This window comes from Botrytis sinoallii, assembly GCF_014898435.1.
Source record: "Botrytis sinoallii strain Bc 23 chromosome Unknown BSIN_032, whole genome shotgun sequence".
In the NCBI taxonomy this organism is placed as follows: domain Eukaryota; kingdom Fungi; phylum Ascomycota; class Leotiomycetes; order Helotiales; family Sclerotiniaceae; genus Botrytis; species Botrytis sinoallii.
The window spans coordinates 457,969-485,684 of NW_024066059.1; the positions used below are offsets into that span (position 1 = coordinate 457,969).

A 27,716-nucleotide genomic window follows, 5' to 3' on the forward strand; every position below is an offset into this window, starting at 1 on the left:
TTCTACTGGCGGAGATAAATCAAATATGGGTACGATCTCGAGGGTCATTAGTGGTTGAGGAGCGTAAGATTAGATACATCTGCGGGGTGAGACCTATGCAAAGGGATGGTTCCCGTCATTTGCTGCCCAAAGAGGGTGAGAAGAGGTGTCTAGAGTTCAATACGAGATAAAAGAACCTGGGGAATTATGAGTTTGCGGATGAGATATTGTCGGTTTATAATTTGATATTTCCCATTACGACAGTTGATCGGAGAAGACATAGAATAGATCGGAGTGCTGGAGCTAAGTACATGTATATGCCAACTCCCCTTTTAAATCGTCCAAAGAAAAGCTGGACGAAGGTTTGGTGATTAAAGGAGTTGAGGGGGACGCTGAGAGGTCCGCAACCGTTTGAACGTTCAGACGATGGAATGCCGATACTGATTATAGGTATTTTGAGGATTCCGAGGTAGCTAGGAGATAGTCATAACGAATTGGATACTCGACATGATGTAAAAGTATCAATATTGAGTAGGAGAAATTGGAAATGATATGATATGATTAGAAAAGTTTTCAATGTTCTACGTGTTACAAAAAAGAGGACCGAAGTTGAATGTGTAAGAAGAATTGCAGAAGAGGTCGGCTCTACGTAACCGAAAAAAGCGGCGGAAATTGAGTACCTTTTCAAAGATCTTTTTTAATAGATTATAAATTCATTTCAAATTAAATATTGAAATTTGAAAAAGCAAACGAAAATTTGAGTTTTTTTTGTATTGGTATTAAGTGTTTTTATTATTTGATATTATATCGAGAAGAGTTTTAGTCGTTGAAGTTCTTTTGAATGATGGTCAACTTCCGCCGCTTTTTTCGGTTACGTAGAGGTCGGTAGATGACGATTGTGCATTCCGATAAGAAAACATGTAGCGCTACGTCACATCGAGGTCACCCCGCCTTCCGTACTCGTATGAAGCGAGGGGCAAATAGTCAGCCATCAATGCTATCAATAGGTAGCATTACTTGTACAATAAATCAAATCATATAAAACAATCAATATTAGAGCTTTCCTTCACTTGTTTATCTGTTTCCTAAAATCCTTTCTACGCATACTTGATATCATACGGTTTAGAAGAATGACTAAAATGAGCCAGGAATCTTGCTGCACTTGTGCGCGTCTACTTGTGCAGATAGAGAGGAATGAAGGGAAGGGCGGCCTACCTTCTTACTCGGCATCTACGCTGGGAAGCAATTCTTCCCTTCAATCGACGAGAAGTGGTTCAAGTTTTAATGAGAAAATGAAAGAGGAAGTGATCTTCTCAGAGAAGAGCCCGGCATATGATATGGAGAAGGAAACAGGAGACACACATTGGAATGAGAAAGAAAGGAGAAGTAGCAGAGAAAATAGAAGGTTATCATGCTGCGGACGCATTATCTGCGGGGAATGTATAGAGGGCAATGAGAGATTCGGGAGTTACTGTCCATTCTGTCAGGTTAGAAGTGCAGAAGCGGTGGACAATTCGGTAGCAGCTTCTGCGCCGTCGGACAAACCGCCCTCCTACGAATCCCTTCATTCCTCTTCCGAATCGAATTCACGACCTTCCCCTCCTACTTACTCTCCCACTCTAGACTCCAAATCACAAGCCCTACCACAGTTGGAGTCGAAAACCGAACCACAATCTGAAGATACCCTCCATTTCCTCTCGCACGCCACCGATTCCATGACTTCTCTATCCTTTCGCTACGGTGTACCAATTGATGTGTTGCGAAAGAAAAATGGTATAACAAGTGATCACCTCCTTCTGGCTAGGAAAACAATATTGATACCTGGGGAATGGTATAAAGGGGGAGTGAGTTTGAGCCCGCGGCCTGTGGAGGGGGAGGAAGAAGAGAGGAAGAAAAGTTGCGTGAGGAGATTCATGGTTGGGTGTAAAGTTTCCGAGTGAGTTTGTGTTTCTGATTTGCGGGGGGATAAATTGAGAAAGAGATAAGAGCTACTTGTATAGCTTGTAGGAATTCAAAGCCTATCGAGTGTGTGGGTTTCAACAGAAAGGGTGGTTGATAACACTGGAAGGACTTAAGGCTAATAATGAATTTCCCGTTAGATACGATATTGCAGTCCTATATCTCGAGCAAGCGAACTACGACCTTGAGCTCGCAATGGGAATATACAAAGATGATGAGAGATGGGAGAAAGAAAATCCTATATCGAATAAAGGGAAAGGAAAGGGAAAAGGGAAGTCGAGATATGATGTTGCGAGAAGAAGATTCACAGGACAGAGATCATGAGATTTTTGCTCGCATATTGCTGTATAACTGCGTGTTTTAGATTCCTATTTATTTTTGTATTTTAACATAACATCATGAGATGGATGGGGTCCATGATACAGTGCACATCAAGCACCTTATAAAATATACAGCGCCGTCTGGTACAAGCCCCTGTCCCAAATTACGCCAAATTAATATGCCGATCGTGTCCGAATATCCTAGAATTATTGTTAGCCTTGTGGTATCCATGAAAGATGAATAGGGGTAATTACCGATATTTTTCTCTCAATCTCCCTAACCGAGCGGTCCAACTCTCCTGCAATCATTTGTTTCTTGTCCGTTGGCAAGAGGGTATATCTTTCGCATAAATCTCCATCAATGACGCCCTTTACTGGCACATAATAACTTCGGTATATTAAGTGATCTCTTCCAGCCAAAGGCGGGTCTTCTGATCTAAGATGTTGTTCCAATGTCTGGAAGAAATCTACATCTTCTCGACTGACGAATGGTATCAAGATACCAAGTGTGCCTTGAAGACCACTCCACAGTAAGCAATCTCTACCTCCGGCAACGAGGTTTGTCTTTTGAATGCTCATAGGAATATCCTGGGAAAAGTTATGCGCCATTAATGTTAATCGATGAGGGGCTCCAGCCAGATATTGACGTTCGTGTAGAAGATGAGCACCAGAGCCTTCTTCGTCCGCTTCTTCACTGGCTTTAGCGGGGCAACGAAGAAGCCAAATGTTGCCGAATTTGTCCCCTCCTGCCACGGTCTCATAATCTACCATGGTAGTACACGATGTCCACCTTGCGATAGTATCATCCACGAATGGAATAAGTCTATTCTCTTGGAATTTGTACACGACCATAGTGATACTCTCTTGGACATCACTGACAATGATACGACTGCCTTGGGTTTGCAATCCAACAATCATATTAGGCGCAACTTCAGATTGTGCTTTTCGTAAGAGTTGTCGCATTCCAAGGTCGTAAATACGTAGATCTTTCCCTACTCCAGCTAATAGTCTACCTTGGAAAGCAAGTAGTGCCATAGGTGGTTCCTCAACTTTCGTTTTGTGTATGAATTCGAGCTCCTTACCGTCTTCGTGGAAGCGGTACACGTGAATAAAACCTGCAGAGAACGATCTCGGGCTAACCACCAAATCTTTACCAGTTCCGACGCATAAGAATGTTTCATCTTCTTGACTAGCGAAAGCAACAATAGCGATGCTGACTGCACATTCATTGTCCTCAAGGTGAATTGTAGACAAAACTTTCTTTTCGGTCACAGGATCGACGACAGAGATGCAAGACGCCCAGTGGTTTGTTCCTCTCGGGTAACCAAACTCCTCAGGGGGAAGTACTGTGGCATCACCATTTGTAACAGAAGGATCTTCGAGTAGCTTCTGCTTTGTGGCTGGAGAAAGTATGTTATTGTCTGCTTCGATGACATAGAAACAAGGATGTTCGGGATGTCGGACGAAACGACGAGGAGTATAGGCTAGAGGGATGGATTCTTGCAAAAGGTTATCGGTGAGTTTCTCGATAGAAAATATTCTACGGTGAATTAGCCATTGCTCCAAAACAAGTGTAAATTTTTGAATAATTGAGTGGGATTAGATATTTCAGAAGGAACAATTGGAATTATAATATTACATCCTCATAGTCATTGACGACATAAGAAGTTTAACGATAAGAAAATCATCATAGTATATGGTGCTTTTGAAGTATAACAATTGTATGAACGTACCTTAGATTTTGTCCTTGAATTCCCACCATTCCTTCAGTACACTGCTCACTACTGAAATTCCAGCCCCATTCCAAAGCTGGATAGTCCAGTGGGGTGAGCATAAACCCTTTGGTGACAGGATCGGAATATCCGAGCCATGGTCTAGAGCTGAGTGCAAGCACTGCAGTCTGACCTTGAACGGCTACTCTGAAAAGCTTGACAGGCTTTGGTCCAAGGAAACGTGTTCGTGTGTCAGAGAGCTCTCCAGTCACTTCATCTAAAACGGTTCGTAGATATACACCAGAATAGAGTCCGATATGAAGGTATAGAGTTGAGCCACCAGATGATGAGTCCGACATAGCCATAATGGAAAGAGCATTTGGAGGAGAAGTCAAAGCTTGAACCGACTTGTTCTCCAGTGTTGATTCGGGGTCCAAACTCAGAATACGTACTGTTGAGTCATCGCAACCAACAGCTAAAAATTGACTTCTTTGACGTCCTTCTGGAACTTCACCAAGACTCAAACAGGTAACTGTACCGCTCATCTCTTTCTTTTCGTCATATTCAGCGAGAGATCCATCTGAATCCATCTCAAAATAGACAATCTCTCCAGAACTTAGAGCTACAGCAACTTGTCGTTCGTTTGTAGTAGCTGCAACGATAGAACGATGCTGAGGAGCAGCCCATTCATTCACACGACGATCCGCGCGAATGTGTCGAATACCTTTAGGATGCACCTGAATTAAGGAATCCTCGCCAAGTTGCTGTACAGCTAGTGTTGGCGCCGATGACAAAAACCCAGTATCAGTTACTTCTTCCACAGTTTCACCAATGCTGAGAACCAAAGTGCCGTTTGAGAAAGAGAGAATGATGTAAGCATCATAGGTATCACCTCTAGTAAGCTTTGTCGTCCAGACTGCAGATGGCACACCAGGCAGTTCGGATTCGACGATTTCACTTACTTCTAAGCCATGTTTCAGGGTTCTGAAAGTACTTCGAGCGCCGGTACCACAAATGGAATAGATTTGTGGTGCATCCTCGTCCGTGAGATTGGCAACTTTACAGTCCATCAAAGGATTCATCGAGTCGATACTTTCGACTAAGCTCAAATTCTCAGCCGGTCGTGGATGAAAATAGATGGGCGTGTATGATTCATGAGCTCCAGTTGGGAAATCATCGCTGACAAATTCTGTTTCTTCATCGTCATCACCAAGTTTCTCAAATTGGTAGAACTGATGGTTGCCAAACTCGCTTGCAACAAAAAGAAATCCACTTTTGAGGATACAGAGACTCGCCGCAACAGGCACGGTATCAAAGTACTTAATTTTGAGACGTCTGACTTCTCCAGTTGGTTGCCCATTATCGTCTTCAACCATCTCAATGGTTATTTTGAAAAGATCACCATCATCTGTCTGTAGTAAGAAGAAGAAAGCTCCTGCAGCACCCTTGAGTTTATGCATAACTCCTGCTACAATGTTTCGTTTTCTTTGTGGATCTTCCGTTGCACCACGGCGGCGAGGGATAGCAACGCGGAACGCTTCTTGATTAGAGTGCCTATAGGTGATATTGTCCTCTCCACAAACTAAAACACCACTAGGTCCATCTGTTCCTCCAGGCACCTGGAAAAGTATATTCGCCGTTCGATCGACAGGCTCCGACCATTTTCGCACCACATGATTCAAGCCCAGGTCAAGTTCGTAGTAGACAAGCTGTTTCTCAATCTCGTCATAGGCTTGACCTGTGGGATCCTGGTCCGACTCTCCATAATCAACCTCGAGAGCCGCAAACACCGGATTTGCGTATCCCACATCCAATGCTACCAATGCGAACACTAAAGTTTGTGCTTTATGGGCTTCTAGGGGGGATGATATAGTAAGTTCCGCCTGAGAATTGCGATTCAAGACATATACAAGCTTGTTCTTCTCCACCGATGCAGTTAAACAAGCTCTGCCTTTCGGGTCCACAGCCAAGTATTGCCCTGGAACTACTCTTCGAACGCCCGATTTGCCAAAAGTCTCGAGATGTAGGCGATTGAATTTGTTTTGTGCGGGGACGAACTCGACGATCGTTATACGGCCAGAGTCGGATGTGATGATAATGTAATCTGCGGTTGTTTATTTTAGCTTAGCTCTCAATCGTGACCGAGTTTCTATAACACTCGTCCCCATAGGCTGTTCATATCGGTATGATTCGTGCTGCCATCGATGCTTCAAATCACTAAGTGAAGCTCAAGTGGGATGAGATGAAGGACTTACCCTTGTTGCTACCAGCCAATCTGAAAGCTGCAATAGCTCTTATTATACCAAAAACATCGTGTGAAAGTGCTGTGATGATCTTTCCCTGCGATGGATCTGGTCTATGGAGAGTGAGACGCGAACCAGAGGCAGTCACAATCTGTTGCTCTTTCGTGCCAGCAAATTGTCCGAGTATTGCTTGGGTGATGGCGGTGGGAGGATTGATGGTCAAGTTGTACAAGAATTGGTTTGATGTGGTAGCCATGTTTGGGCAGCGGCGCAGAAAGTCTGCGCAGCTTCAGGTAAGATTATTCACTTTGCGCGAAAATGCAAAGATGGTATCATTTGTAAGAGTTCGACAAGTAGCTTGTCGCAAGGCTTTGGGTGTTCGAGGTTGTTTTCTTGAATCTACAAATATTCACGAGCTAAAAGAATCCATGCCGCTTTAATAAAGAATACGCAAATACGCGACCACTTATCATAGAAATCGCCTCATGTATCAAATTTCTTATACACAGCTTGTAAAGCACTTTACTTCTTCAATTTTTTTCAAGAAGCTTGACAGTGTTTGAAATCATGCGTCCTTCAACTTCATATACTTGCCGGCAGTGCTTACATGCGCTCAGGAAAACGCCTAGGTCAATCGGCTTGGGCAATAGAACCATTACTTCTGGTAATAGTAGAAGCACCAAGCTCTCTTCGAATTTGCCATCCGGGAATCAATTGGCGCAAAAGGACTTGGGCCGTCGAGCAATATCATTTGGGCAAGGGCAGGTAGCAAGAAATGAGCCTCCGCAATATAGGACTCCAAGTGGCTTGGAATCAACCCCGCCTCCAGAGGTTGAAGGACGAGCTCTCTTGAAGCCGAACAACCTCTTCCACTCGTTCTCAAATTCGCCATCCCCCGAAATTAGAAGACGAGCAGCTTTTATGAAGCAGAACGCCTATTGCCCACATCCGGATCATCACCAGACTCGATTGCCAACAAATCCAGACGATCCTGAAGCACGGAAATCTGCTACAGGTGCGCTACCACCAGCCCATGTCGATTTCGAATGCCCAGATTGCGGAATACCTGTGTCATGCTCAGAAGAGCATTGGGCTGATGATTATGAGGCACATTTGGAAATTTGCGATACCCTACGGGAGATAAATGAGGATGATCATGATCTACGCTCCGGCAGGTTCTTTCCAGAATTCGAGTACCCTGGAGATCAGATTGAAGAAGCGATGGTTAACATGACAAATTGGGATACTCTATTGTTTTCCAGGGAGTTTAAGGCCATCAATGACGAAAGAAGTTTACGACAAGCGACTAGGCTGTTGACGTACCCTCTTACTATTGGAAGTGTGCTGCATGAATTGAGTCCTTATAATATCAAGAAGGGTGGAAGACTGACCGTCGAAGGTCTCAAGAGTTTGAGTGGTATGTCGGACCTCCATATCTCTTAGAAAAACTGTTGGCTAACAAAATCAGCTCTTCGTTATAACCTACACCCTGCACGAACCGGTGGTGGATCTGAGATCAAGAATCTTAGACCAACCCCGCCACCAGTGAGAATCTTCATTCTAGGAGCTCGTGCTGAATCTTCGTTGCCAAGAGAAGTTTGGGTGCAATTAGCACATTTATTTCCTCGAGTCACATTCCACTTGATCTTCATTGGACCCGAAAGTATGGCGAACAGAGATGCTGAGTTTCCTTTACCTGAGAGAACCCCGGGAAATCCTTTTGGCTCAATTGTTGAGGATCGTATCACAAACTCCTTGAAGATTAGCACTTTTGTGGAGTATTATCACACCCTTCACAAAGCCGGTCACTTTTATCCTTATGATCCTTACTTTGATTGCTTCATGCTTTTCCATCCTGGCTTAGGACATCCAGCCAGTTCACACGAGTGGGCGGAAACTATCCCACAACTGTTAAAGACCAAAGTGCCAATCTTGGTTACGGGATACACACAATACGATATGGATCGAGATATTGATTGGGTCAAAAAGACCGTAGGTGGAGAAATGGACATGTTGATGGAACCAGGAGAGAATCGCTTCCGAAGTTTGAGATGGGATCTGAACGACATGGATCCTCAAGACGTTAGCTGCGGTAACTGGGGTGTTTGGGCATTCAGAGGAAAGAGGTATGTTGCCACCTTAAGTGAAAACAATATCTTAACATAACTCGATACTGACATTCTATAGGTATGAAACTACAAGAGGCAAAGAGGATTGATTTACTATGGAATAGATCATAGTTACGAATAGGATGTTCTACGTATCGAACGGACTGTTCGCTGTATAGGACTATAACCATGCCTGTGTATTAATTACCAATGATGTATAAATGCGACCCCATCCTGTCCACATTGATCTTGACTGTACCATGAGGAATTATTGAATGTACTAAACGACACAAAGACATCGAGTCTCATCTCCTGCTAATGAAGTCAAAACAAAACATTGCTCTTTGATATGACATTGTCCCAAGTCTATCTAAAAACTCCGGAACTCCTCCAAACGGGCCCCTTTCTTTATCTTATCGCAGCCGAGGAGCGGAGAAAGGCCCAGCTCCCAGGTACATGTTGAATTTCCTCCACAAAACGTCATCGTGAAAAAACAACATAGAACATCCAGTCCTCGCATCTGAAAGTATAATATTTTTTTCACAAACTCAAAATTTCATTTTCAAAAATGTCTTCAAAACCTACACGTTCGTTGACAACCATCTACGTTACTCGCCACGGCGTAAGTTTTCTCTAATAATTTGTGTTTTATCCATACTGACCGACTTTCCCAAGTTTCGTTCAAATTGGATTGTCGACCCTGCAACAGGTACATATACCGCCAATATCCCCACTCCTACCGGTATACCTAGCGATCCCGCGCTCGCAGGATATGGCGAAGCGCAAGCTGCAGAACTTGGACTCCATCTAAGCACCCTTTCTCCACCCATCGAACGAATCTACTCCTCTCCCTTCTACCGCTGCATTCAAACGATATCTCCTCTCATCCCCCATCTCTCTGCCCGCACAAGTGACCCCGCGTCCCTTAAAATTCGCGGTGAGAACGGCTTGGGCGAATGGTACGGTACTGCCCGATTCGATCATCCTAGTCCTGCTACGCCAGAATTATTACATTCCTTATTCCCTACATACGATAAAGAATATGTGCCGAAAATTCGACCAAGTGTTAATGGAGAGAGTATAGAGACTTTGCATGATAGGACGGCATATGCGTTACATAGAGTTATAGAAGATGCGGATAGAGAGGGTGTTAAGGCCATAGTCATATGCACACACGCGGCGACTTTGATAGCGATTGGCAGATGTTTGACGGGGAGAATGCCAGAGGATGTCGGCGAGGAGGATTTCAGACCGTTTACTTGTGGACTGAGTGTCTTTGAGAGAAAGGAGAGTGGAGATGAGGCAGGAAAGGATGTGGATATGTGGAAAGGTCCAGAAGAAGAGATTCCTGAAGTGGGATGGAGGAATGGCAATGGTGTTGGAGGTGGATGGGAAATCAAGAAGAATGGTGATTGTAGCTTCTTAAGTGGGGGAGAAGAACGAGGATGGTAAGTTACTTGATAATTATTTTGAAGTGAGACTGCAGAATAATGTATACTAACTTTTCACAGGCGTTTCTCTGGAGATGAATCATTCTCTACAACTCCAGCTCTGCCAGCTCTAGATGCTGGATCTGCGCTTGGTGTTGTTATTGAAGGAAATAAACCAGGAAATACTTCTGAGCCATCTAGATTGTAATGACTGATGCACTGTAGGGTGAGTTATTTTGGATGGTCACAATTTTAGATGAAATCCTGGATATGTTTTAGACCTATCTTTGGATATGGAGAACGATACCCGACCAACGTGGTGGATAGATTGGCATACAAGAAGACTATAGATAGCATGATATCCCAGACGCCAGAAATTATGCATTAATTTCTTCTAATTACATTTGACAATTTATCTAAGCCTGTACGATGCAAAATCATAATGTAGTGTATATCTTTAACTCCCCCTCCCCTCTAAAAACAACTTGTGTAATATATTCATGTATCATATCTAATATCCCGCGGGCTCTTTGATCTTGGGAAAAGCCGGTGCATCTAGATTGTTTAAGCAATCCTTCTTCCAGTGAGCGGGAGTGAACTTGTCGACTATGTTCTTGAATTCCGCCTAGAGATGATTAGCCAAACGTCGGTTGGGGATTTTTGAGGGTGATAACATACCAATGTACAAAATGACTGGTCGCCATCGAGATGTTTGCCTTGTGGCCTACACCCAGGAACTGTCACAACTTCATCATTATAACGAATTCTAACATAATAGCCATCTAGCTTGGATCTCTCCGTTTCCGAGAGGTCACTAAGCTTCTTCCTTGCAATACCAATGGGCCCTGCTTCAGTTTTTTTGCCCAATCCAAATATTGAAAGCAGTCCTTTTCCGGTACCAGTACTGTTGCTGGGAATCTCATACTTGGGTTCTCCAAGTGAGGATTGCTTTTTACGAAACATCTCTAAAGCAATATGAGACGTATAAGGTGGCCAAGGCCGGTCCCCGAATGCCCCTAGACTAGTAAGAACGGCAGCGAGAGTTGTATCATGGCAACCACTCAAGCCCATCTTTATAGCTCTCTCCCCTCCTCTTCCGATGCCAGTCGAACCATTCTCACCGCCAGTTTCAAACAAGCCATCTTGCCCGTTGTGTTCAACACTCCCAACCATTCTCTCGACTAAATCGCCCATGAGTCCCCCAATACCAAGAGAGCGATATTCTTCAGACTCGTTGTACCCAGTAAACCATTCCTCAACTCCTATTTTTTCTATGATAGCCCGACCTCTTTGATCGTAGAATTCTTTGGGTAATCTGGTTTCAGGACCATGGGCTAGGGTGGAATTAATGGTGTCCATAATACCGGAAAGTCTAGGGTGAGAATCGACGGCTACTCTTTTACTCGAATCCGGCATCCACTTGCCAATAAGGAAATTTAAATATTCCATTTCGTCTGTTTCGTTCCAACGATCAGCGGTTCGCTGTGCGAAGGCTCTTGATAATTGAGCAAACCTTCTACAACCACTATCATTCGGGAACAAAGTCTCATCTAGGGAATTGGCGGTTAGCATGAAGCTCAAAATCCAAGATTATGCAGCACATACCAGAAGGCGAGCGTGTGATTATAGTTGGCGGTGGGCAAGCTGCAGCGCGGGCATAGGGCGGATACATGCCGAAGAAAGCTTCCTGCATTGATTCCAGAGCTCTTGGGATTGGCGTCGCGCGGAGATACAAGAAATCGGTATTGTGTATCATTTGAGGGAGGAATCCCAATTGGTCAATGTAAAGTCTTCGAAGTCGAGTTCCCAGCTGTGAAGTCGTTTCTCTCCCCTTGTCTGTCAATTCACCCAGATTGCAAACATCATCCACTTCTCCCCGAGGTCCTCGTGCAATAATAGGGCCGTCGTCATTGCCGAATGTTTCCAGGCGACGTCTCCATTGCAGAGGAGTCCAATCTGATGAATTAGCTTCCATTGTAGCGCTCACCATTCGCCGAGCTGCTGAACAATACGGCCAGTAAGGTTGCAGTCCAGCATTCTGAAATCTCGCAGAAACGGGACTTCGTTCGCCATGTCGCATTAGAACCTGCACAAGTTGGAGTTGTAGCTCATCGGGGTATAACTTTTTGAGCTCCTCTTGCGAGTATGGACCGCGGGGCTGTAGTGTAGTCATTGCAATACCTAAGGTTCCTTATGTATTTCAACTGAATATATATTTCCGTATTGCGTTTGTAGAGTTAAGTTGACAACCTCCAACTCCTTTTCCTACAACCAGAAAAGCATGGGATTGTATCAAGCTTTACCAGTAGACATGACATGATTGACATGGTACCTATGCTTAAAGCCAAGCTCGGGATAGTTTCGGGTACCTAGCTTAGTAAATCGTCATCAACCAATGGATAATGGATGAGGTCGTGCCGTCGGCATTTAAGTTTCCGACCTGTCAAAGGTTTCCGTGGAAGTTTACTCGTAATAAATTTATAATATTGTTGAAATGCGATTCATGTGTACCAGCTTTTGATCAGTTCACAAACCCTCACATTTTCCTACCGTCAGACAGTTGATATGAGCTCTCCTTATGTTTGTATGACATGTCGACAGGCTCTCAGTCATTTACGTCGAAACAAATCCTTCCAACGGCACTCGAAAGCTACATTTAACTCTCTAATCAGTACCCCTCAAAGCTCCACGAGTGAGCAATATAAAGAGGATTATGCGGAATCGACGAGAGGTTTCCAAGGCGTGGAAACGAGGAATAGATCAAAATTACCGCGAAGACCACCGGCTACTCGCCATGCGACCAGAGAGCCAGTAGATGCATTGGAGTCAATGTTTGAAGATACCCTCAAGCAACAATCGATTCGACAACCAACTCGTACATCAGAGCTTTCCCAGAGGACATCATCGACCGTGAAGGCTTATCAAGATGGAGAAAGGTTAAAGGAAATGCTCCGGGAGGAACGCCCCCTTAATGATTGCTGGTCGTTTTTCGTGGAACATTTTGGGCCTACTGCTTGGAAAAATGGTACAATTAGTCGAAATTCATGGCCTGTCTACCTCAAGTCTACAGTACCAAGAATGCTGAGGCTCATAAGGGAGCAGAGAGTGGAGCAGCCTCTGCGTAACGATGTGCCTACTTTTTCAGAAATGATATTGGTCACGTTTGAGTTGGGTTTACTGCGTGGAACTCAATGGGTACAAATGATAACCACATTGATTGACAACATTTTAGAAGCCGGTGTTACAACGGCAGAGGGACAGACACTCCTATCTGAACTTCTCAAATGTTGGAATATCGTTTGTCGTCGTCGGCCTCGACGACTCCAAAGCCAGGAATTAATTAATAAATCAGATCCCGAAGTCATACCTTCCTGTTCTGACTGGTCAAATCTTCCTAGTCATTCTTTGCATAGCATCTTTCTGGAAAAACGCCAAAATGGAACTCAACATGCATTTAGTCTTCTCACTCCACAATTTCCCCCAGGTGAGATGTATCAACTGCCTACCATCGCACTGGGAACACTTAAGCTTCTCCTTGAACTTGATAAGACTGGAATTGGCGCAGCTACCATGATAGAAGATGCGAAGCCACTCATGTTAAAAATCTCGAATATTGTCAACGCCTGTTCGATGTCTCTGATTGATGCCGCTGAGTTCTTCCGAGATGTGCCTGAATCTGTGGTCAGTCTAGTCAAAGATGATTGGTCTACCATCAAGGAGTTCACCGAGAAGCAGAATGTTAGGAAGGATTTCAAAGTGACGGAAAATATGCGAACCCAGGTTTTACACAAGAAAGTTATTGATGCGCATGCTAGAAGAGACGTCGCTTCACTAGATCGACTATGGTCCCAAGCGCAACAACTTCCAATCTATATCCCAACTGCCAAAGATGGTTTCGAATCTGGGTATCAAACCGGTTATCTCACTCCTGCTTTTTACAACCTGTTCATTTTGTTATTCATGAATCTCAAACAACAACCTCGAGCCATTGAAGTCTGGAATCACATGATCAAAAACAATCTTACTCCAAACCTTGGTGCCTGGGATGCCATGTTGAATGGCTGCAAAAATTCCCGCGATGCCAAAGCCCTTGAGCAAGTCTGGGCCATGATGATATCATCTGGAGAAAAGCCAGATGTAACCTGTTGGACTACCAGAATCAGTGGTCTTATTCACTGTTATCAACCAGAAGCTGGTATCCGCGCATTAGATGAGATGGGTCGCTTATGGTTAGCGGCAGCGCGGAAAAAATATCCTAACCTCAAGATCTCAAATTCGAAAAACGTGAAGGATATCCCGGGAGCTGTCAGACCTACTATTGCAACCATTAATGCCGCAGTTTCTGGTCTTATAAAAAGACAAGAAATAAAAGCGGCCGATCGCATCCTCGCTTGGGCAGATCAATGGGGTATCATTCCAGACGTTCAAACATATAACACACTTCTTTCGTCAATAGTCCGCGCTGGCCATCCAGATAAAACTCCAGAAATTTTGAGTTCTATGGAAGGTCACGGCGTCCAAGCAGATGCTGCCACTTTCGTCACAATCCTGGATCAAACATTCGCAGACATAGAAACTCTGAGTCCCGCAGAACAAATTGAAGCCATAAACAACACCTTCCTCGCCATGGAAAAAATGAAGGTCACACCAAACCAGTTCTTATACAGTAAAATGATCCATCTCCTCCTCCGAGGCGTCCCCACAGATATCACTCCCGTGTCAGAAGTCATGAATCGAATGGCAGCTCAAGGACTCACCCCCTCAACATACATCTACACCATTCTCCTCGAATACTATTTCGCCCAATCACCCCCCAATTTTCAAGCCGCGACCACTCTGATCGAACGCGCGCAACTCACGGTCGGATCCGTAGATCACATCTTCTGGGATCGATTGATCGAGGGATATGCAAGTGTAGGGGATACCGATACGGCGATTTCATATCTGAGAAATGTGCAGAAGAGTAAACAGTTCACGTCGTGGAATACGATGCGTACTTTGTTGATGGCGCTCGCGGAGAAGGATGAGTGGGATGTTGCGACCGAGTTGGTTAACAATGCGGTAAAGGATACAGGGGGCCCAATTGGGGCTGAGGTGAAGGGTGTGGAGGGTCAACATAAGTTTTGGGAGTTGGTGAGGGAATTGAGAATTTTGGATTGAGGGTTGAGAGTGGAGTGTGTGAGAAATTTGAGGGGTGTAAAAAGAGTGAGAGCTATAGAAATAGAAATTTCCATCTAACTCGTACATTTAGTTGTTATGTTATATATGATATCTGATCTCACTCATCTCATTGAAGCTTTACTTTACTAAATATATACTATATCATATTCATATCTATCTCCAACCATCCAACCATCCAATCATCCCATCGAAATCTCCTATATCCCCCTACCAAATCATCACAGTCACAGTCACAACCACAACCACAACAAAGCCCAATCAATCAATCAATCAATCAATCAATCAATCAATCAATCAATCAATCAATCAATCAATCAATCAATCAATCAATCAATCATTCATTCATTCATTCATTCTAAACAACTCATCACAAGAAGACACCCACACAAATAAACAGAAAGAGAAAGAAGAATCCATCTCTGATATCCAAAATCATCTCATTTCATCCTATCTCATCTCAAATAATCCATCAGACCCGTCCAAGCGAGCCATGAAAATAAATACAAGGTCATGAGCTCCATGCCTCCCAAAAACGAAGAGAAGAATAGTCATTCCCATCTCCATTCGCATCGCATTCAAATTTCCATACCTATTTCCGAATCCAAACCCATATACATTTTCCATCTAGACACCATACCAGATATCTAGCCAAACCCCAAACCAAGATAAAGACGCATGCTATCTATCGAGCCATTCCCAAAATCATGACTCCAACCGTGTAATTGCTCTGCAATCTTCGTTTTATATCCCATCATATGTACCGTATCTCATTTTCATATATCCATACTCCAACCTTTCTCAATATGGATAATCACATCATAGCGCACGCACTACTTCTCGCCCTCCTTCTTCTTCCCACGCCCCCACCAGCAGCCACTCCACCTTCTTCTTCATCAGCATGCATCATCTGCGCTTCTCTCGCTCTCCTTCTCCTCCTCCTAATCCCAGCCCCACCGGCACCAGCTTCTTCATTCGCCATCATATATTCGGTCCATTTCCTCTCCAATCTTCCTGCTGCCGAAAGATCTCCCCTCAAAACTCTCTTCGTATGTTCATCCACTGTCAATTGCCAACCATAGAAACACTTGAGCGTAATGATTTCTGTGGGAAATGAATATCTATGTAAATTATCATGATCAACCGGCTTCGTAATCTCCGAGTTTCGCGAAAGAACTTCACGAATTCCGGTCCATGTAACATTCGAACAATCGAATACTACCATGCGAAGACCAGGACAAGGACGTGATAATGGATTTGTGGTACGTGAGGATCGGAGTCGAACCATAGTTGCAGCTTCGGCAAGGATTAGATCGCTGATTCTCGTATTGTCCATGTCAATATTTTGAAGACCAGTACAAGCGCGAATAACAGGGAGCATACCCGTGTCACCTAGGTTCTCGCAATAGCTGACAGAGAGATGCTGGAGGGTGGGAGCGCAAGGTGCCTTAGCGAGATGATTGGATAATAAATCGTTGCTAAGTTCACTGAGATCTTCCAAATCGAGATGTGTCAAATTTGGACAGGTAGCTAGAATGTTTTCGAGTGCTTTATCTGTCAAGGTAATACATCCACTCAATTGCAGACCTTCCAAGTCTGGACAAACATAGGCAAGTGATTTCACACCTTCATCCGTCAATCTGTTACAGCGGCTCAAATCCAAATGTCGAAGTTTCCGTTGCGGAACTAACGGTGCATAGCTGAAAGCGTCGAGTTCTGGATCATTCCCGTGCATCATTAATTGAAGAGCTTTATCAGTAATATTTATACAGCCACTCAAGACTAGGCGCTCCAATTTGTTAGTCTCGAATATTAGTAGCGCCAAATCCTCATTGTCGAGGCCTCTAACTTCTCCAGCACGGAGATCCATCAAATTTGGACAACCTCGAATGACTAGTTGTAGACCAAGCGCATCCATATGAGTACACCATGAAACATTGAACATCTGGAGATGCGGACAGGATTGTGCTATGATCTTGCACGTTGCGTTTGTGACAGCTGACAATCCAGTAAGATTGAGGTTGGTTAATCTTCCGTTAGTTTTCAAAAGATTGTGTAAAGTTGCCTTTTGAAAATTTCGACATCCTTCAAGTGTCGCATTGATAAGATTCTTGCAAGCTTTCACGATCACTTCTGCACGCTTGTAGTGCTCGACTTGTACGCAACCTCGAAGGTTGAGATCTTTGATGAAAGGACCTGCTGCTACAATGATCTTTGCCAAAGATTCAGCGGGAATGTCGGCATAGAACTCTGAGGCATCGAAGCATGTCCAGAGCTGTCCATCGAAACAAGTTTTGTAGAAATCTTGACAAGTGTTGGAAGCTCGTACCAATTCCTTTGGTTTCAGGAATGCAAAAATGTGTAGCTTAACCTCGTGTGGCATTTTATCCCAAAATTTAAAGTTGCTCTTCTTGAGAGGTTTGTATTTTACGGTCAACGGCTGTGAAAAGTAATCTTCGACGATTTCATGATCTGGAGATGAAGTCGCAGGTTCTCCTGCCTCTGCGATGGTCAGTTGTTGTAAGTCTTGCATCAGTGTTGAGGCACCAGCCATCGCTTCGTTCTCGTTGCGCTGGATAGCAATGTGACGATACATCGGATCATAATATGGCGTATCAAGACCAGGAGTAACTGGAGTCGAATCTGCTTCTGAGCTAACTCCTGAACTTGGCCCCGAGACTGGTGCTGCGGACGAAGTTCCTTCTGTTGATTGGGCGGGAGGGTTCTCCGAGATGGGAGGAGCGAAACTTAGACAGGAAAGTGTTGACCTGCTCCCATATGGACTACTTTTCGCTCGTTTCCGACTAAACTGTGCGAGTGTAGGCGAAGAAGCTATTCTTTGCAGCCATTTGCCTTTGGACTTGACAGGTCTTTCATCGTTCATGACTGGTGTTGAACTTCCGACTGGGGTTGAGAACCCCGTCATTGTGTTGGCCATTTGATTGTCGGGTTTAATTGAAAGTATGAGATAATCTTCTTGTTCCAGGAATTCGATATCGATTGTGTTTTAGAAAGGAGACAAGTGATCAAAGTGTAGCTAAAGACTGGCTGACGATGAAGTTCGGGAGGGTCCTTGATTTCAATTCACTAATGTCTTAAACCCGAGTTGATCAATCCAACGTAAACAAGGCTCAAGGATAATGTAATCCCATATATCGATTGCGAAATGTATGCGAATCGAAGATGCAATAGTTATTCCGGGAGACAATGGAAATATTGAAATCCTTTCCTTTGTTCTTTTAATAGGGCCGACCAGCGATTATTATATCTTCCTCGGCTCTTGCAACGTAAAGTGGGAGATGGATGTTTGAGGCGGGGAGATAGATAGGAGTATAGTAGTAGGTAGGTAGTAGAAGATCTTTTGTGTATCTGCTATCTCGAAGAATTAATGGCACAATTCACAAATGACATGCACATGCATATGAAATATGACAATAGTAGGCAAAGACACTCACCACTGAGAAAAAAGGATGGATGCAATGTGAATGATAAATATCTCGGAATACCCAAAGCGGTATCGAATATCGATCACTTTCCCAGTCCTTATCGTAAAGCCTCCTTATCGGCTCAACTGGCCTTGCACATGAACAAGCTTCGTGATTCGAGATAATGATCAGATGTTCAAAATGGCAAGCATGAGACAAGATTTGATTATGAAGAAGGTGGTGAGAGAGTGAGAGAGAGAGTGAGAGAGAGAGTGAGAGAGAGAGTGAGAGAGAGAGTGAGAGAGAGAGTGAGAGAGAGAGTGAGTGAGAGAGATTGGAGATAAGGAGGAGAAGAATTGCCCTGCAGTGAAAAGGGCGAGAGAGGTGAGAGGTGAGAGGAGAGAAGAGATAGGAAAGAGGTAAGAAGTCAGAGGTGAGACTGTGAGAGGTTATTGAATAAACAAGCCAGTCCAGTCCAGTCCAATCCAATCCAATCCAATCCAGACAGGCGGAGTACCGACCGATGTACGGCCACTACGAGTTTTAGACTCTCGAGGGTGGACACTGGGGCATAGACTTTCCAGTTTCCAAACGAACACTGGAAGGCGATAGGTTGAGAATTCAAAATGCACGTAAAGACAGTGCTGAGTGGACTGAGTGGAACTACCTATGTAGATTACCTGAGTCTGGAAGGCTGGAACCGATGGGTTCACCAGTTAACTTCTGGTCCCGTTATTGGGTTGCATTATTCACCATGAGAAACATCCATTCTTGCCCCATGCATACATGATATACACGCAAACACGCAAGTAAGCAAGTAAGCAGCTCAGAATAATTGATTTACAATATGAAATGTTATAATTTTTACAATTGATTGATGGCAGGTTTCTTTTACACATGGGTTATATTCGAATTCAATTGAATTGAATTGAGTGGACTTTATTTGAGCTGGTGGTAGACCATCATGTAGCAATATAATAAATAGTATCCAGAAAGCCATGTTGAGTGAAATAATATATCGGGTTGCATGGAAGCTATCATTTGGGAAAGAAATGTTGATTATGTCTCTCTATGTTCGATAGATCTATCTCTCTACCTAGGACACCAGGAGGTATTCACTAGGTACTATCTAACAAATCAACCTATCATGGTAAAGTCTACCGTCAACCTTCCCATCGCCATCCACAACCCCCCCGTCTCTCTTCCACATCAAGTCAAGTCGATGGAGAAAAAGAAGACCTGAATCCTCGTCGAGTCGTGTTAGTGTGTGATTTTCCCTCGCTCGGATTTCCTCTCCACCAGTCCCCCGTTTTCCCGAGACAGCGGAAGTGGGTGTGGGTGTGGGGATGAAGGATTTTAGTTGATCTTTTCCACAGTTAAAGCATCGCCGTGCCTTTCCTTTCCTTTCCTTTGCTTTCACCATGGCGTGGATGATCAAACTAGTGACTAGATCACGCTTGGCCGTGCGAATGGCTTCGTGGCTGAGCCAAGGTTGTTTGGTCGTCAAAAGTGGGTAAAAGATGCTACATTCGACGAGTTTTCCCTAGCATGAATTTGGTAGGTAGAAAATGGATTTGATTCATGGCGATTGCTCTACTCCGTACAATTGAGAGTACACCAGTACTGTAATACTTTGGTAAGTACCAGGTAGGTCTATAAGAGTCGGCTCCGAATATTGGCTTGCAAAAGGGAGGGAGAAGGGAGGTATGATTGATGTTTTTGGCATTGTCAGCATTTCATGCATCTTTTTTTCTTCTTCTCTTCTCTTATTTTCTTTACTTTTCATTTCCTTCTCTTTCTTCCTTTCTTCCTTTCTGCCGTTCTTCGCAAGCAAATTCCCAAACTGATTCTCACAAACACCTCTTACTCATCACTGCCACCCTTTTTCTCTGGGGTACAGCTGAATGCGGGGTTTTCCGGATAACTAAATAAATAAGGGGACTACTACCTAGGTATCGGATCGTATCGTATCTAGGTACAAGATTACTACCTAGGTTGCGGTATGTCGACATAAGTTGGAGAATTGGTCCGAATCGTCAAAGCGGAATCTCTACTCTGTACACTCTCTCCACTTTCTCTCTGCCAAGCTTTGAAGGGTCAATCGATAACCTTCTTATTTTTTGCCTCTTTCACATTCACATGCCAAATTGTTGAACCTTACTACGTGTGAGTGTATCTTCTAATATGTCCATACTCCCGCCGCAAGACAGCATAATTGATTGATTGACTGATTGTATCGAGAAATGGGTGGTGAGACTTGCGTGGACGGTGAAGTTTGGATGAATTGGCATATTAGCCTGATAGAAGGAGAGGTTTATTTTGGCAGTCGGGTCTATCACGTCGCAGCAACCAATAGAACATTCAATTCACATGAAATTGCAGATGTGATCTCTCCTTTTCGATATTGTTAACAATCAAAGAAAGGTAGAAAAACAGATAGACTCGAGGGCAATAAACTTTAAAGAGAAACATTGTCTTCATGAATGTAATCTGTAATCTGTACGTACGCCTCCTTCATGCAGAAGATGATTTACTTTCTTCAGGTCCTCAAGGATATAGATATATTGTCAAAGAATGATATCCGAGGTTCCCTCGTACCGTCGGATCATTGCCATTAGAGGAAGATCATCGTCGAGTCGACCCCAACTAATATCGAGACACCATACGACCAATTCTCCTTGGCGAAGTAGGTATCTCGAGGGTATTTGAAACAAAAAATTATGATATATGAAGAATAAAAAAGTTGGACATCACCACAAGAGCTGCTGTATGATATAACCATACAGATATAAATATCTGGTAAAGTATTTATGATGATATCAACCTCATGAAGGGGTTACGCGAAGACCAGATGTTACTCGAGCACCCCCCAAAAATTGAGCGTATGGGCGGTAACGGTTAAAAATATCCGACCCCCGGCCTCAAATGCTGTGTCACGATGCTGCACGCCATCTCGGATCGAATGGTTAATCAGCAAGCCCTCCAGTATGAGATGAAAGCTGGAGAAGAAGCCCACGTGTGATTAATATATAAATGTATAGGTAGCGAGGTAGCGAGGTAGACAGCTGGGTTGTAGCTGGGTTGTAGCTGAAATTGATTGACGAGGAGGAGTGTACAGCATAAACGAAAATATGTCGAGCTTGTCAACTCGGTGCTTGCATACAAGCAAATGATGGAGATGAGGAGTTGGCAGCAAGCATCTTGCTAGGAGTATTTTAATGTATGTACATTGGAAATTGTTTCAGACTCAGCAAGCCCTTGCTTGAAAAAAGTATACTCCCTAGCCATATGCCGTATATGTTCTTGTTTACATCAATATAGGTCTTACCTTGGAAATTAAGACTTTAGAGGCCAAGGTAAAAGATGTGAAAGGTTCATATGGTGTTTTGACCAAGGTCAATTGTGCTTTAGAAAACTTTAATCCAACAATCTGGGAGGCGTTGATAGAGTAACAAGTCACAACTTTACTGCTTAGCACGTAAAGCCGTCATGGAATCTTGGAGCTTCTTCTTTGAAAATTACCACCTGGGCAAGTCTTGAATGTTTCGTAGGAAACTGCTTTTCGGTGGGGTGTAGCGTTTAGAGGAAAAAGATGGTTGGTTGATTGGATGAATTGGATGAATTGGATGGTTGGATCATCCATCCATCGTGAAAAGCAGTTGAATAGTCATAGCCACGAGGCGAATGAACCGAATCTGTAACCTACAGAGGACCTAGTATACCTATACCTAATACGTAGCTAGTCGCGGTATTCCCAACCTCGAGCCAACCTCCAACCTATCAGCCCCGACGTGGTAGTGTCTTCTCCAGCGATTCCGTCCTCTTCATTTGACAAAACCGTTGTTGCTGCTGACTTGACTCTCCACAATATAAAACACTTCACGTGAGAAGCTGGAAAGCAACAGAAGAAGAAGACTCGAGTAATTCGCTGCGTGATCGGGCATTCATTAATCAATCATAAAGCAAGAGCAGAAGCAGAAGCAGAAGTAGAAGCAAAGGAAGAAGACGACTTCTTTTAATCATCTTTTCCCGAGCTTGCGGATTCAAAATATCACACACATCATTCATTCATCGTCAGACAACGTTATATCTGAATTTCTAACATTCATTATTGCTCATCTTATTAATACATCTACCTACGTCTACGTCAACATCAACCACTTCACAATTTGGTATTTGTCTACTCGGTACATCTCCATGATACACGCACTCCGTACACATTATATCATACCAAATCACATATATTATATCATCAGATATAACAAACTCAAGGACAAGCCTTGTACTTAACTTCTCTTCCGACCCCACCTTTTTCCAGTACCACTCTCAAATTTCGATTTTCTAATTTTCTATCACAAAAGCAAAACCAAAAGCAACCCGAGTTCTCTAACTCACGAATCCTTCGAGTTTACATATCTTTGGATACTTGCAAAAGTTCAACGCATTCAATCCATTTCCTAACAATATATCTCGAAACACCTTTTTTGCCCCAGGAGAACATATTCTATTAATGTACAGTTGTGCTTCTTACTCGAAACGAGATCATTTGTTACACATAACAGCTTGAGGCTGCCGACTGACACTGCTACTGTACTAAAGTCCTTTCTACTCGTAACCGCCAAACCAACAATCGTTCTGGCTTTTTGAAGTTAAAAAGAAGCTCGTGAACTTATAAGAGTCTTCACAATTATGCTGAAGACGGATACTTCAAATAATCATGGTTTGTCTTTATTTTCTTGGTATTGGTGATTTGATTCTGTTCCAAATTCCTTGTTCGAGGTTTCCCTTTGATCGGCGCATGAATTCCGCCTAACAACAAACCTTCGTCATTATTTTGCCCGTCGTACCTTACCTACTTCTCCCTTTCCCTTCCGCTTTGGAATTATAAGAAAACTAATGGGTTATTTTTCAGCCTTCGAGAACAAAACAGCCAGGGAAGCCGATCGCGACCGCAGTTCACCCCTTCGCCCTGCAGACTTGTCAATCCCGAAAAACAGAAGTACTGGGAACCTCCTCGCACATGCTTCAGCAGGACCGGATAGAGCTAGAATACGATTCTCCTTTGATGACGGGCTGGCGGCGGCAGAGTTTGATACAATGTCGAGGTTAGTTTCTGGTGCCTAGTGCAGGAGGAACATGTCATGAGGTCATGGGGCGAATCTGCGCCTGATGGTGCAAATGATGTTGGGAAAATCGGTGACTGACGGAGAAACTTCTACAGTACTAGATCGCCCGTCGTAACGGAACATGAGCATGGGCTCGGTGCTTCAGGTCTAAGACGAATTCGACAACAAGTGCCGAGAGTACCAGTTTTGCCTGCCTCCGAAAGCTCTTCCCGAGCTGCGTCGATGAGTGCTCGGTCGAGTTCAATGACTCTTCCCTTTTCTGGTCGAGCAGCTTCTGTAGCCATGCCGTCGGGTCCATCCTCTCCAATTCTGCCATTTACCGAAGATCTTACCCGTTTCCCATCTGAATCATTACATTCCTTTTCTTTCGCCCACCAATCGGATGAGTTTATCCACAACCGTCAAAATGTCTTGAAGAGGTCCGTCGAGTTCATGTCACAGAAACTGGGCTGGGGAACAACAAGTGCTGGTATAGCCAGTGCTCAAGCAAGAGTAAACGGAGACGCGGAGATGCAAGGCATGCTCGAGCTTTTGGCAAAAGCCAAATTGGTTGGAGCGAACAACATTGGAGCTGGAGAAGAGCAGACAATGGGGGGACCTCTTACCGGACCGGCAACGACTCTGGATTCTCGGAATATTTTCGATGCTAGCTTTGCCGTGCGTTCCGAAAGTCCAGAGCCAATGGAAAGTTCTCCGCCTTCACCTACCAGCGCTAAAAAGGTGACAAGCTCATTACATACCTTGCGCGAAGATGATCTACAGTCCATCGAACCCAACAAGGGCATAGCAACAGCCCTACCAGCGGATTCCGAACCTTCCTCTAGGACTCCAACAAACGAGAGTCGGACAACAGCGCAAACATCCCCACCAGTCACGAGGCGCCAAAGTCTCAAGAGAACCTACACTGATCTGGAACCTTTGAGCTTACAGAACAAGCTAATGGACGCTATGTCACAACCTTACATAGCTACTGATTCTCTCCACGAATCTATGTTTTCCCCTCCATTGACACAGACCACCAGCGCTTCAACATTCGGACATTCTTTAGGAACAGCAAATCACAGTCATTCGAGTAGATGGGCGCCTGCTGCACAAGCTATCTTTACCACGGAAAGCACTTCACCATACACTATTTTGGCGGCCAACGACCTAGCCTGTCTCGTATTTGGTGTTACAAAAGCAGAGGTTCGCAAAATGGGTATCCTCGAAGTTGTACAAAAAGAAAGAAGACCATGGTTGGAGGAGAAATTAAGTGCACACAGCTTGGGAACTGAGTAAGTAAACCTTGATTATCTTGATTTTCTAAAGCTTTTGATATTTCGCTTTGTGGGCGTCAGACCTTACCCCGCATTTTATTTCCCCATGAAATATTAACAATGTCTTCACAGGGTTGGAAAACAGACTACCCTATTATCACAGAATCAAAGCCAGCAATCAAGCTCAACATCAAGCAGTAAGTTGTTTTTCTCAAAATCAGACGATCTCGAGATCTCTACTCCGTTGCTTGTATACTGACCAGGGCTCGCAGCATCGATGCTGCTTGGACGGCCTGGTGGTATCACGGCTAGCCTCTTGAGTAAACCTAACTCGCGTCAAGTACAGAAACCTCCTCGTCGAGCGCAAACCGACGATGGTGCAGGATCCAGTCTTGTTTCGAGAACACGAGCAGCAAAGGGTGGCTCAAATCACCAAAGTAATAAATCTAGGGGTGTTCTTTTATGTGGCGACGTGGTGCCTATTGAAAAAAGAAACGGCGCAACGGGTTCGGCAAGCTTGTGGGTCAAAGAGAAGAGAGGTGGCCTTATCTGGGTTTTGGAAGAGATTCATGAAGATGTAGCCATCGTCAGCCTTGACGATGATGCTGCCATAACAAAAATATCTGGATCTATCGATGCGATTTGGGGAGCCGACATTGATTGGACAGGTATGGATATTGGGAAACTTTTACCAAGACTTCCACGCCAAGGAATCGATGGTAGGAGTGGAGAGATTGATTATGCCGAAGTCAGTAAACGGAGATATTTTACCGCCCGTACCTCTGGACGTGTTCATATTCCCGCAGTTGTCGACAGAGTTCCTAGTAGCACGGATCTCCGCGTTTCTAGCTTTCCTCATATTGCTGGCATCATGGTTTTGTCTGCGCAAACCTTGAAAATCACGAGCTCCAACTCCGTTTTCTCTGCTGCATTATTTGGGCAGGATAAACCCGACGGTCGATTGATTACTGATTTAATACCCGATTTCGATAGGATGTTGAAGATTTTAATCGAAGAAGATGGTGTGGATATGGTTGATGGAATTGTCATACCTGAACACAGCTTTAGACGGGCTCAAGCTTTTCTTGCACTACGTGATGGAAAAGCCGATGCATCAACATATTTCTTGAGGCCAGATGGATTGTCAGCCAAACATAGGGACGGTTCAGAGCTCAAGATTGATGCTCAACTCAGGGTTGTAAAATCGGATCCTAAGACTCCCGCTTACGATGAAAATGTCATCGAAGAAATAAGCGACGAGGAAGACGGACTCACGCCCCACGAGCCTGTAATAAAATCCGAACTTGTCTACGCTTTATGGATTACATACTCAAGGAATATCCACGCCGCAAAACTTGCTAATGGTATGGAAACTCCCATGTTGACTGGATTCGAAACACCATTACACCAACCTTCTCCAGGTCAAACTGGACCTCCAGCTCCCATGAAAATGGACTCTTCAGATTCCGATGAGCCCAAGAATGAAACATCGCATGCGTCGATGCTCACAGCACAGCTCAAGGCCGCAGCAAAAAAGACAGCGGCTAAGTTTACAGGTCGCGATCGGTCTTTTTCGAAAGCTCATGAGAAGGAAAAGCCAGCTGCTCCAGCGGAGGTCAAAACTGTTGTCAAGAAGAGCATTGATGATTTCACAATACTGGAAGAAATGGGCCAAGGAGCTTATGGTCAGGTGAAACTTGCTCGATTCAAGAAGAGCGGTAACAATAAAGTTATCCTCAAATACGTCACCAAAAAGCGAATTCTTGTCGATACCTGGACTCGCGATCGTCGACTGGGAACTGTGCCCCTTGAAATTCATGTTCTCGATTACTTGCGTCGGGATGGGCTTCAACACCCCAATATCGTGGAGATGTCTGATTTCTTCGAGGATTCCGTCAATTACTATATTGAAATGGTACCTCACGGATATCCAGGAATGGATTTGTTTGATTACATTGAGCTTAAAGTTAACATGGAGGAAAAGGAATGTCGTAGCATTTTTGCACAGGTTGCACGTGCCATTCATCATCTTCACACCAAGGCTCTTGTCGTTCATCGCGATATCAAGGACGAGAACATAGTCATTAATGGTGAAGGAAGTATTAAGCTCATTGATTTTGGAAGTGCCGCTTATATCAAGAGCGGTCCTTTTGACGTCTTCGTAGGAACCATTGGTAAGTTACTCCTTTCACGTATTTGAGGTTATGTCTAATGTCATCACAGATTATGCTGCACCTGAAGTTCTCTCTGGTAAACCATATCAAGGAAAACCACAAGATGTTTGGGCTCTTGGTATTCTTCTTTACACCATCGTGTATAAAGAAAATCCATTCTACAGTATTGACGAAATCATGGATCGTGATCTTAGGGTACCTTATGTTATGAGCGAAGAAAGTATCGATCTCATCCGAGGTATGCTAAATCGGGATGTTGATTCAAGATTGACTATCGAGCAAGTGATGGACCATCCTTGGTGTGTGGAGGCAGAGGACGACGAATAAGCTTCAGGTTTCATATTGAGCGGTAGTATCAAGCAAAGCTATGCGCCAAAAAAAAATTATCATACGACAACAAAACTAAATATGGAGGATACGAAGAAAATATTTTGGTTATATCGAAACAAGCAGATGAAGAAATACACGAAAGAGAAGAAATACTTAGATTTCATGATGTCATGAAAAGAGATTTCATGTCATGAAAAGAGATACCCCCTTTATGGAAAGGAAGACACAGTTCAGAGGTTTGATTTATTAGCGAGAATCTGGATCTATTTCAAATGGGGAACTGCGTGGGGGTGTCATTGCCGGATTGTTTTTCGTTGCGCACTTTTATATGATGGGGATTTCAAAGGGTATTGCAGATGGATGGATGGGTGGGTGAATGGGACGAAGGGATATGGAAATGAGCGAATCAGAGGAAATAAGGAAGGGTGTTGAGAATGAAAGAGAGGCGGATAGGGGGCGATGAACACATATGGTTG

At 44.0% G+C, this 27,716-nt stretch overlaps 8 protein-coding genes across 8 annotated transcripts; 5 read left to right on the forward strand and 3 right to left on the reverse strand.

The window, feature by feature from the left end:
* Window positions 1-1,118: 1,118 nt before the first annotated feature.
* Window positions 1,119-2,262, forward strand: EAF02_011488 (uncharacterized protein; the record flags this gene model as incomplete). Its single annotated transcript, XM_038907535.1, has 2 exons — window positions 1,119-1,915; window positions 2,079-2,262. The coding sequence occupies 2 exons, from the start codon at window positions 1,119-1,121 to the stop codon at window positions 2,260-2,262; spliced, it is 981 nt and encodes a 326-aa protein (XP_038752757.1).
* A 75-nt stretch (window positions 2,263-2,337) lies between these two features.
* Window positions 2,338-6,567, reverse strand: EAF02_011489 (uncharacterized protein). Its single transcript, XM_038907536.1, has 4 exons — window positions 6,226-6,567; window positions 3,992-6,074; window positions 2,514-3,798; window positions 2,338-2,459 (listed from the first exon to the last, which is right to left on the reverse strand). Exons 1-4 carry the CDS (start codon window positions 6,467-6,469, stop codon window positions 2,433-2,435), a joined length of 3,639 nt encoding a protein of 1,212 aa, XP_038752758.1. The 5' UTR covers window positions 6,470-6,567; the 3' UTR covers window positions 2,338-2,432.
* Window positions 6,568-6,780: 213 nt separating this feature from the next.
* On the forward strand, window positions 6,781-8,549 carry EAF02_011490 (uncharacterized protein; the record flags this gene model as incomplete). The annotated part of the gene is made up of 3 exons (XM_038907537.1): window positions 6,781-7,630; window positions 7,682-8,339; window positions 8,401-8,549. 3 exons carry the CDS (start codon window positions 6,781-6,783, stop codon window positions 8,429-8,431), a joined length of 1,539 nt encoding a protein of 512 aa, XP_038752759.1. The 3' UTR covers window positions 8,432-8,549.
* A 212-nt stretch (window positions 8,550-8,761) lies between these two features.
* Window positions 8,762-10,167, forward strand: EAF02_011491 (uncharacterized protein). The gene is made up of 3 exons (XM_038907538.1): window positions 8,762-8,943; window positions 8,997-9,769; window positions 9,833-10,167. Exons 1-3 carry the CDS (start codon window positions 8,890-8,892, stop codon window positions 9,957-9,959), a joined length of 954 nt encoding a protein of 317 aa, XP_038752760.1. The 5' UTR covers window positions 8,762-8,889; the 3' UTR covers window positions 9,960-10,167.
* Window positions 10,168-10,262: 95 nt separating this feature from the next.
* EAF02_011492 (uncharacterized protein) lies at window positions 10,263-11,924 on the reverse strand (the record flags this gene model as incomplete). The annotated part of the gene is made up of 3 exons (XM_038907539.1): window positions 10,263-10,376; window positions 10,430-11,301; window positions 11,357-11,924. 3 exons carry the CDS (start codon window positions 11,922-11,924, stop codon window positions 10,263-10,265), a joined length of 1,554 nt encoding a protein of 517 aa, XP_038752761.1.
* A 392-nt stretch (window positions 11,925-12,316) lies between these two features.
* On the forward strand, window positions 12,317-14,911 carry EAF02_011493 (uncharacterized protein; the record flags this gene model as incomplete). The annotated part of the gene is made up of 1 exon (XM_038907540.1): window positions 12,317-14,911. The coding sequence occupies one exon, from the start codon at window positions 12,317-12,319 to the stop codon at window positions 14,909-14,911; it is 2,595 nt and encodes an 864-aa protein (XP_038752762.1).
* An 832-nt stretch (window positions 14,912-15,743) lies between these two features.
* Window positions 15,744-17,855, reverse strand: EAF02_011494 (uncharacterized protein; the record flags this gene model as incomplete). The annotated part of the gene is made up of 1 exon (XM_038907541.1): window positions 15,744-17,855. One exon carries the CDS (start codon window positions 17,853-17,855, stop codon window positions 15,744-15,746), a length of 2,112 nt encoding a protein of 703 aa, XP_038752763.1.
* Window positions 17,856-23,043: 5,188 nt separating this feature from the next.
* On the forward strand, window positions 23,044-27,237 carry EAF02_011495 (uncharacterized protein; the record flags this gene model as incomplete). Its single annotated transcript, XM_038907542.1, has 6 exons — window positions 23,044-23,074; window positions 23,267-23,459; window positions 23,576-24,754; window positions 24,869-24,933; window positions 25,009-26,910; window positions 26,960-27,237. The coding sequence occupies 6 exons, from the start codon at window positions 23,044-23,046 to the stop codon at window positions 27,235-27,237; spliced, it is 3,648 nt and encodes a 1,215-aa protein (XP_038752764.1).
* Between the last annotated feature and the right edge of the window lie 479 nt (window positions 27,238-27,716).

Bases quoted from the DNA above. Each gene is read 5' to 3' on its own strand.
- EAF02_011491 (XM_038907538.1), top strand. From the start codon at position 8,890: ATGTCTTCAAAACCTACACGTTCGTTGACAACCATCTACGTTACTCGC. The intron at 8,944-8,996 runs GTAAGTTTTCTC...GACTTTCCCAAG, and splicing joins TCTACGTTACTCGCCACGGC to TTTCGTTCAAATTGGATTGT. The intron at 9,770-9,832 runs GTAAGTTACTTG...AACTTTTCACAG, and splicing joins GGGGGAGAAGAACGAGGATG to GCGTTTCTCTGGAGATGAAT.
- EAF02_011489 (XM_038907536.1), bottom strand. From the start codon at position 6,469: ATGGCTACCACATCAAACCAATTCTTGTACAACTTGACCATCAATCCT. The intron at 3,799-3,991 runs GTACGTTCATAC...AATTCACCGTAG, and splicing joins ATTCAAGGACAAAATCTAAG to AATATTTTCTATCGAGAAAC. The intron at 2,460-2,513 runs GTAATTACCCCT...CAATAATTCTAG, and splicing joins AGATTGAGAGAAAAATATCG to GATATTCGGACACGATCGGC.